Genomic DNA, 9,810 nt, shown 5'->3' with positions numbered 1-9,810 from the left:
TGAGTTCAATCCCTGGTTCCACAAAAAAAAAAAAAAAAAAAAAAAAAAAGACACTGGCACAGGCTGAGGGAGCATGAAAAACAGAAAGGAGGTTTCCCTGGAGGGTGTGCGGAAGGCAAGATGGGCCAACGTCTCAGCTTCTGGGAGTCGCAGGGCTGGGAGCGGGCAGGAACGCGGAGCCCTGAGGCTGCCTGGCCCTTCCTGTGCTTTGCCTCGGGCCCTCCCGCCCGCCTGACCACCCTCCAGCACCGCAGCAGCTCTGTTTCCTGGGCTGTCAGCGTCTAGCACCGTGCCCGTCCCGACATCCAGCAGGTGGGCCAGGATGCCCTGCCAGTTGTGTGCCCTGTGGAGGGAGGAGCGGTGAAGGGTCCACCTACCAGGCCCTTGAGGAAGCCCCCGAGGGACTGCCGCCTCTTCTCCGGCCTCCGCTGGGGCTTGTCCGCGTTGTGCAGCACGTTGGTCTCCACTGCGGCTTGCTCCACGCACGGCGCAGCCGCCTCTTTGGCCTCCTGTTTGTTGTTTTTCTTCTCCTTCTCTGCTGCTGACTTCTTGTCCTTGGCGGAGCCCTCTTTCCCCTTCTGAGCCGCTGCCACAGGCTCCGGCTCGGGCGGCGTGGTGGCCTTTGGCACGGTGGCTTTCTCCGTGGAGTTTGATGTCTACAGCAAGTTCAAGCAAAGCCCATTTTTAGTGGATGCGAGACAACTCTTAAAGCAGGGGAATAAACATATTAAAGCAGAGGCGTTGAAATGGATGGTTGCTATGCTTCTGTAAGTCATAGGTGAAATGGGGAAAAAAAAGAGGAAACAATGCAAGGCCATGCATGGAAGGGACATCTATTTATTTAATAATGGTGAACTAATTTTATGCTTTTCCAGCAGGCTGTCTTTCCCCCTTCCTTTGGTATAAGAAATTGGAATTTTCTTGGGACAGCCTCTTCCCCTGTGGATTCCGTGCATCCTAAGCAAGGGAGTTCAACCTCGCCAAAGGGGTGTGGTTGAGGCCTGCCGGATCAGACAGCCAAGCATGGCTGTGGGTGCAGCCAGTTTTCCAGGGTCACACAGGAAGAGCTGAGCCTATGGCCAAGCTTTACTGAGCTAATCAGAGGCTGGTCCCTATCCATTCGTTTTAAGGCTGCAGAAATGTACCCCTGGAGCTTCGAGAACTGACGCTGTGTCCCCGGAAAGCATTTCCCGAAAGGAAGAGAGCCCAGAGGACAGCAGAACCGGGCCACGCGGAGAGGGAGAAGGACAGCAGGGGTGGCTGTGTACGTGAGCCCTGCACCTGGCCATCCGAGAGCCTTTTTCTGGCTGAGCCAGTGTTATGGTTTGTATCCAGGTGTCCCTCAAAGCCCCATGCAGTCATGAGGTGGCCTGTGGAGTTAGTGATTAATTCATAATCGGGTGCTGGGATTATGGGTGTGAGTGCTACACTCACCCTGGGGCAGGTAATCTGCATTACAACGTAAGGAGGGGAGAGAGGCCAGCTGGCTGACCTTGCGGCAGCCTCTCCCTTTGCTCTCTGCTATTTTCCACCACCAGGAGCTGCTGCCCTCTGCCATGTGTTGCTCTGCCTTGGAGCCAGCCGAGTATGGACTGAAACCTCCACTAACTGTGAGCCAAGTAATTCTGGATGTCAGGTATTTTGTCCCAGCAACGAGAGAAGAGGAACTGAGACAGTCAGCTTCAAGACGTCCATGGCTCTTTTTTGGGGATGCCCCTTCTTTGTTCAAGGTTACATCCACTAAATTTTTTTGGTGTAAAACTGGTGTTCTGCTTCTTGAAATGGTGACAGATTAAAGAGGAACGGTTTGCACTTAGTTTTGAATGTACATGTCAAATAAGACATTCTACTGGGTTTCTACAATCCAGAGAGACAAGACTGTAAAACCCAAAATTCAAGAAGGTGCTGCATAAAGTGCACACCTACAGATCCGAAGATCAAATCCCATCAAATCTAGCTGAGCCAAATCAAATCTGTTAGGCGGTAGGAAGACTTTTATCACAATTTACTTGAATGCCTGCTAGGAACAGACAAATAGTATAAACACAAAGGAGGACCGGGGTACAAAGGATCACACAGTGGTCCTATTTCCCCAGACAGGACAGCATTTAGGTCCAGAGCAATATTTGCTGGAAAGTAGCAGTCTAAGCAATGCTCCTTTTGGCATTGGGAGAAAATTGGGGTAGGAGGGACCTGGGGGCTGAATGTCACATGCTTTGTCCAAAGGGCCCAGGGCTGCTCAGGTCACAGGTAGGAGACACCCTGTGGCCCATGAGCCTGGTACCTTTAGACCTGCTGTGTTTCCTATAAGACCTTAAAATTAAAGAAAGAAAGAAGAAAAGCATGTCAGCTCTGAAATATTGACTTTAAAAACTCCAAAGCCCTGGTTCCACAAAATACGTGGAGCATAGTAACCCTAGGGGCATATCTGAGCCGCTGAACATGTAGTGACAGCATTTGGATTATGGAGGGAGGCACTGTCCCCAAACACCGACCACCGAGTAGTCGTCTCTCACTGGTGAATGCAGCGCAGCCCTTAGAAAGGACGGAAGAGAGAAACAGAGACGCCTCCAGGCCTGTAGGGGGCCACAGGGCGCTGCTCCCCCGGGGGAGAGAAGCACCCACATCGCTGAAGCAGCCGCCGCACCAGTGCGTCTGGGGGAGCAGCTGCTAGCGCCGCCGCAGAGGCCAGGACGCAGACGCGCGAGTGCCGCGGACGGACGCCCGCTCTGCAGCTCGAGCCCCACCACGAGCTCCTCAGAAGCCCAGAGGCCTGCGGTCCCGTCCTCCTCAGGCCTCTCCCTGTCCTCAGCATACAGTGACTGGAATCTGAGAGGCCTGGTTTGCTCCCCGGCTGTGTGACCTGGGGACGCTGCTCAGTGTCTCAGCTTTCTCCTGTGAGCACTCGTTACAGGAATCTGCCACTCTGCAGTGAGATGCCAGGCTCCGGGGAGACACTTGCTTTGCCTTGTCCTGGAGGGAGGCAACTCCAGGGCATGGAAGTGACACTTTATCGGTCAGGAACGTTCCCTGGATGAGGGGTGAGCTGGTCACGCTGGGTTACTTAAGATCCTTACCATTAGCAGTGGACCCTCTTTCTAAGATGCTGTGTGGTTCTTAACGCCTTGTGCAATGGGACATGGGCGAACCACTGTCCAGTGTGACAGATGAGCCCCGTGCCCCTCCTGTCGCTGCCCCTCTGCTCCCTTCACTGAGCTACAGGGTCTCTCTTCCTTCTGTATCTCTGGCTTCATCGACTTTATTTTTACTTTTACTTTTACTTTTTGGCATTGGGAATTGATCCCGGGGCTTTGGCACTGACCTGTGCACCCCCAGTCTTTTCCGTAATTTTTAATATTTTTGGAGACAAGATCTTGCTAAGTCACTAAGCTGCCTAGGCTGGGCTCACGCTCGGGGTGGCGGTGTGTGCGTCTGCGCACCAAGGCTTTGGTTTCGAGACATTGCGCCTCCAGTCAACTCCAGCACCGCCTCCTGGGCCACACAGGCCTAGGGCTGGGGTCTGAGGAAGGCCCCCACTCCTGCAGCAGCCCCGCCTTGTCTGTTTCTCCAAGGTGATCATCTCAGGGCTTTCTCTGCTCGCTTGATGGCGTAGCTCGGGGACAGGGCTCCGTGCTCTCACTGCTGTGCTCCCAGTGCCCGGGGAAGAGTGGCCACAGAGCAGGCCCCTGGCATGGGGAGTTGAGGGAGGGATGGCCAGGCCTCCCCTGCCACCTGCTTCCTGGTCTTCCCTCCTAGACTGTGGGGGTGGGAGGGGAGAGGCCCAAAGAGCCAACAGCTTTCCCTGCAGCTCTGCAGGAGGATGTCCCCTCTGTCAGGCTTCCACGTGCTTGGGAGTGACTTGGAAACACACTTCAGGAGACCAGGGCTGGCCTCCTCCTTGCAGGGCTGCTTTGTCACTGAGTGCAACAGCTACTTGGGGGCTGACTCTGCCTCAGACTTTCAACAATCGAGTCACCCAGGTACCTTCTCCCAGAACCTCTGAGAACCCAGCAGTGCTGGATCCAAGTGGCAGGGACAAGACCACAGGCACTTTCCACTTGATTGAGACTCTAGAGGCCGCCAAGACCAGGAGTGCTTGGAGCTCCCTGTCCTAGAAACACCAGCTCAGCCTTTTATAGCTCTAAGACAGAAAATCCCAAGGGCACCCAGAGTGTCTACTCCCGATACCAAGTCAAACCAAGTATTTGTCGTCTCTCTGTGAAGACACACATCTGCCCAAGGTGGCATTCAAAGCCCTTGGGACAGAGTTCCTGCAGGGGGACGGGGCTCTCGGACGGCTCTCAAGCTACCTCCAGGTGAGTGGAAGGAACATGAGGGTTCCAGCTCATCCAGATCTTCAGATGTCATTCCAAAGTTTAGAAACGCCACAATCATGAGTGAGTTGTTTCATCTAGGGTTGCAGATAAAGTACAAGGTCAACTTCTCCTGTTTTTAAGGTTGTAACCTTTGGAAGGGGTTTTGGTGCTGGGATGGAGCGCAGAGCCTCATGCAGATTAAGCAAGGGCTCTGCTGGTGAGCTACACACTGCCCTGAAAATTCTGCTTCCACGGTGGGCTGGGGTATGGCTCCGGGGGTCAGGCACAGGTGCAAGTTAAAAAAGAAAACACGTTGAAAGCAGGAAAAACCATAGAGAGCATATGCTGATTGCTATGGAAATAGAAATATTGTATAGCACTGGAAAAGTTGTTGCCATGCATGGGTATGTGCTGGTGTGGTTGTGTGTGTGTATGTGTGTGTGTAAGAGAGAGACAGCATAAGGAAGACAATGAGAGAGAGAGAGAGAGAGAGAGAGAGAGAGAGAGAGAGAGAGAGGAGAGAAGAGAGAGATAGCATGACCAGGATTGTGTTCCTTCAATTGGTTTGTTGAAGCCCTAACCAGCAAAGTGGTTGTATTTGGAATAAAGAAGGAATTAAAATTAAACGAGGTTCTAAGGGTGAGACTCTGATCCCCAAGGCCAATCATTATTAAGAAGAAACAGGAAAGCCTCTGCGCTAAGTGCCCACATTCCAGCCCTCCTCTCTCCCCACCCCCTCCTGTCTCCCTCCCGCTGCCATAGGAGGGCAGAGCAGTAGGCAGCCATGTGCAAGCCAGGAAGAGCCCTCAGCAGGGACAGTGCGCTGTGGGCACTGTCACCTCGGCCTTCCCAGCCCCCGACCAGTGCATCTCTGCTGCCCAGGCCGGCCCGGCATGGTGTTTTGTCACAGCAGCCTGGGCTGAGTGGTACAGCATCTCCCCTATCGATCGAGCCCTCTGCTCTGCTCTGGAACGGCCTGAGTGTGACGCACCGACTCATCTATGTGCCACTCCCTCGCATGGACGCGGAAACCCAGGGCCTGTGACTGGCCTGAAGTCACAACCCTAAAGTAATGGCTGAGTCAGGGGCCCAGGCTGTCTGCATCCCAGGAACGTCTCTGCACTGTTGAAATTAATGGAAGAACATTTGATGGCTTTTTGGGGACAAGGAATATCAGTTTAAAAAGAGTGCCCATTGTAAGGCATTGTGCAGGATCCCACTGAAAGGAACACGTACAGTTATAAAACCGTCGCAGCCTTATTTGTTTAGGATGCCGAGGCCGTGCAAGTGAACCCCGGGACCGCTGTGTCCTCCACTCAACTGTCCTAGAAAGAGCTCCTACTGTGCACCAGGCACCGTGTGCACGAAGTCGGGTAAGGCTGTCTGCTAAGCCAGGGTGGGAAGCGGTGGCGAGAGGCGCCTGCAGACAGTGGGTTGTTGCTACTTATGACAAGTTCCATGAAGCAAAAATGAGAGCAAGAGGTAGCGGTGACTGGTGGATATGGACATCTCTTTAGGGCACAGAGAAGGAGTGCTGGGCACGCAGAAGGGGGAGAAGCTCGTGCCGAGGGGCTGAGCTCTGAGGTGCTCGTGTGGGGGCTGCAGAGTCCGCCCGAGCCCCGCACACTGTGCACGCTGGAGCTGCAGATGCCCAGAGCGGGCTGCAGCTAAGGACTGCGTCAGGAAGGAGGGCAGGAAGGAGAGAGATCCGCCGGCCAGACCCTCCGCCGGCCCGCGTTCCAGGTCACTTACTTGGTTGCTGGAGTCTTTCCCTTTTACTTCTTCCGAGCGGGTGATCCCTCCATTCCCTTTCACTGACTAAAATAACAAAGAGATAAGGGCTCGTGAGCTACCGCAGGCACAGGGAGTCCGGAGACTGCAAGGGAATCTTGAGATTCACACTCGAGACAAACAACAGAGCGGCTGGAAACCTGTTACTGCTCCTGAGACATCCAGATGCCCAGACGCGTGGCCACATCTGGCGAAATTCAGACGCTGGCCTTCGGAAAGAACAGCAGCAAGCGCCTGAAACATGAGTTTAAGCAGTTCTGGATTTTGAAAATACTGGAATCAGAAGCACACGGGGCTAAACCAACACCCGAGTGGAGCCGACTGTCCTCTCGGGGGCGCTGTCAGGAGGGAGGTGGTTTGCTATATTTTTCCCTAGCAGGGAGCTGAAGACAGATTGGCGCTCTGCTTCCCCTTCTTTACTGAGCCCTCTGTCGGGCGGTGTCCGGCAGGGCCGCATGGGATTGAATTCCCAGCTTTTGTTCTTTACATCCACCCTGAGCTAGTGATTCTGAAAAAGCGGCCTCAGCCTCACCTGGAGACTTGCTAGAAAAGCAGATGTGGACGGTCACTCACTCCAGGTTTACTGGGTCAGAAAGTCTGGGGCTGGGTCTCAGCAATTTTTTTTTTTTTTAATTTAGTAAAGGGTCTTCAGGGTCTCACTATGTAGATTGGACTCCTAGTGACGCTTCAGTTTTCAGTCCCCCAAGTACTGGGATTATAAGAATGTGCCACCACGCCCAGTCTCATTTGCTGTCTCAGCATGCTGCAGGGGTGTGGCAGGCCAGGAATTGAACCCTGCTCCCTAAGTCTGCCTTCAATCTGCTGAGCTATCTGGCTGACCCAGCAATCTGTTTTGTTTTTGTTTTTGATCGAGGATTACACTCAGGACACATCCTCAGTCCTTTCATTAAAAAAAAAAAAAATTTTTTTATCAGGTTCTCACTAAGTCACTAAATCGGCCAGACTGGGCTCAACTGGCATTCAGTTGGCAACCCTCCTGCCTCAGCCTCCCAAGGTGCTGGAATCACAGGCCTGCGGCACGACTGTGCCCCACTAGCCATGTTTTAACGAGCCTCTTGCATGATTCTGAGAAATGCTGGACTGTGAACTCTCTGCTGTAAGCGAACTGCGACAGCCGAAGTCAGACGAGTCCCGGGACTGCAGTTTTCACTGTGCATTTAGTAATGCCTGCTCCTCATGCATGACCAGTCTGATGTGTTGCTTAGCTCTTCAGCGAGGCTGCTCTAGGTCCCATCCCACAGCATCTCCCGGATGGTCGGCCGTCACCTTGGCTGCTCTTTCAGCAGACCGAGCAAATCCCCAGCACCGAAGGTGCCCAACCCCATTTGCATGGAAGAGCGCTATGTGCTCAGCTATCTGAACATGGTGGCATCTTAGTAGACACGAGTAAACCTATTATTTATGAAGGCTAAGCTCATGGAGTACTTCCCAAGTGCCAGGCCCTGTTGCTAAACGACATAATAATCTACATGATTATTCATCATGTCAAAACCCTAAGAAAACAGGCTGATTATTTTCCTGGTTGATTATTTCCCTTTAAAAAGCTGGAAGCCCAGAGGCCCCACCTTGGATCATGGGACAGGAGTGCAGGGAGCCAGGGTCCAGGGAGCGGGAGCCACACCACCAGCAGACCGTCTCCAGCAGATGGTTACAGAGCGTCTGCTGTGAGGTTATGAAATGGTCAAAGCCTTTGGAGAAGGTGGACAAACCTCAGATGAGATTGCTCGCGAGGCCTCCTCACCCTCAAGGGCAGCTGTTCTCCAAATACTGCTTGGTGCTGTGCTCCAGACCAGAGCCTTTCCTAGGACCATCAGTGGCCCAGTGGAGTAGGGAATCCCGTCTTTCCTTACCCCAAGAGCAGCACTGGGAGCTTGGTGTGGGTAGAACCTTAGTCCTCTGTGCTTCTTGGTTGGTTAGGAAAGGCGGGAGTGGTCTCTACTAGTTCTGGATCCTTTTTGTAGAGACAGCCTCACTGGAGTCCACTCGGGTTTTCACCTCAAAGGCAGATAAGGAACAACTCATCCTCCACATCAAATTTAGGCCACTAACATGGAAAGTGGTTTTTCTTTCCTTCAGATCTAGGCAGCTTGAGAAAGTTTAGTAAGAGACGCTGACCTCCTAGGTCAGAGCTCTGTGAGGTTTTGACCCTCAGGGATGGCCTTTAGCTCTGGGCTTTTGGCTGCATCCTAAGCACCCACTTTCTACGCAAACACACTCCTGAGCCTTCTGCAGAACAGGACTTTGGCCTGCATGAGCTGACCTGTAGGGAATCCTGAGTGGCAAAACCCCCAAACGAACAGATTAGGTTTTTAAGCAAAACCTGAACCAACACCACGAGTCTCGCGTGGCCCTCCCTCACCCCAGGAAACACAGGACTTTCTCCTGTACCCTCTTAGAGAAAGGGATTTTTGAGCTTCTTTTTTGCTGTTCCAGCTTGGTATTCGCTAGCACTTGGCTGGCTTAAGGTTCTAATTTGCTTTCTTTCCTTCTCTTTCTTTGGTAGCTCTTGGAGGAGAATTTGGGTTGAATTTAAATTATGCTATTTTGGCAGCATGAGAATGGACCTTCAGCTGTCAGAAGAGCGCTGCGAATCAAGCTGTTGAAATAAGACAGCGCAGAGGACCCCACGGGCTCCGGGATTTTCCTCTGCTGTTCCCCATGAGGCGCAGAAGCACCGGGTCAGCAAAGCTGACCACTGAGTTCTGAGGAAGGGTTTTGCCACATTCCCTCTGCCACAGTCACTTCGTCACAGCAGCCTCTCCCGCCCTCCTCCCCTGCTGTCCCCCTCTCTCTATCTCCCTTCTTTTCTTTTCCTGCTGAGCCCTCTTTCGAAGCAACTCAAGAGCGACTACACTGAGCCTTATTATTTGAGGGCTCATCACGGCAAAGCCTTCTTCTTACTCACTGTCAAAAATAAGAAAGCTACAGCTTTCGGGAGACCAAAGTGCTTTCACATTCTCTTCAGGACTTCGAAGGACAGTCTGAGGATTCTTGAGTAATTTCAGAGATTTTCCAGTGTGACACTGAGCAGCTGTCTTCCCGAGTTATTTTATGCCTGAGAATCAAACAAAACATCTCAGGGTGTTCAGCTGGCAGTTCTGACATGGATCCCACCGGTAGCATCTGAGCCTCGCACATTAATGAAGTCATTTATTCATTTCCTGGGGCCATGCGTTACAACAGCCTGATAACTCTGAGGACCGTATGAAATATTTCCAGTAGATATTACTTAGATATTAAAAACTCCAACAAACATTTTGGTGGCCAGTTCACATATCTTTGAAAGGAACTTAAGTGTATTTTGGTGGTAATCCAATTCAACCAAAACAGAAGAGCAGTTGGGATGAAATTTTGATACAGTGTGAGACTGTCATCAATATCCTTCCTAGATCCCCAGATCTAGGGAACTGGACTTGCTGGAAATTTTGAGGTGCTGTACAGGTTGAAAGTCCAAGCTTTGCATTTTGCCACAGTGTACCCATGAAATGGAACGGGAGTAATTAGGTGAATTGCCCAGCTAAGGTAATTTCTCTCTCTCTCTCTCTCTCTCTCTCTCTCTCTCTCTCTCTCTCTCTCTCTCTCTCCCATTCCTTCCTTCCTTTCTTTCACAGTACCGGGGATTGAACTCAGGACCTTGTACTTGCCATGCAGGCACTTATTCTACTGAGCTATCTTCCTGGCC

General features: G+C 52.2%; 1 protein-coding gene across 13 annotated transcripts in view; it reads right to left on the bottom strand.

Moving 5' to 3' along the window:
* Nucleotides 1–9,810, bottom strand: part of Bcas1 (breast carcinoma amplified sequence 1) — a 112,829-nt gene that overhangs the window by 7,312 nt on the left and 95,707 nt on the right. For 10 of the 13 annotated variants that reach the window (XM_023720713.1, XM_023720712.1, XM_023720716.1 and 7 more), the window contains 2 exons: nucleotides 6,069–6,134; nucleotides 378–656 (listed from right to left, as the gene is read on the bottom strand). In XM_023720713.1, the coding sequence (XP_023576481.1) occupies nucleotides 378–656; nucleotides 6,069–6,134 (345 nt within the window). The remainder of the gene's footprint in view (nucleotides 1–377; nucleotides 657–6,068; nucleotides 6,135–9,810) is intronic. The other 3 variants (XM_023720722.1, XM_023720723.1, XM_023720724.1) reach the window with 1 other exon arrangement.

The sequence above is a fragment of the Octodon degus genome, unplaced genomic scaffold, assembly GCF_000260255.1.
Source record: "Octodon degus isolate 3935 unplaced genomic scaffold, OctDeg1.0 scaffold00077, whole genome shotgun sequence".
Taxonomy (NCBI): Eukaryota; Metazoa; Chordata; class Mammalia; order Rodentia; family Octodontidae; genus Octodon; species Octodon degus.
Note: the sequence above shows the minus strand (reverse complement) of the source record. Positions and strands in the feature narration are given on the sequence as shown.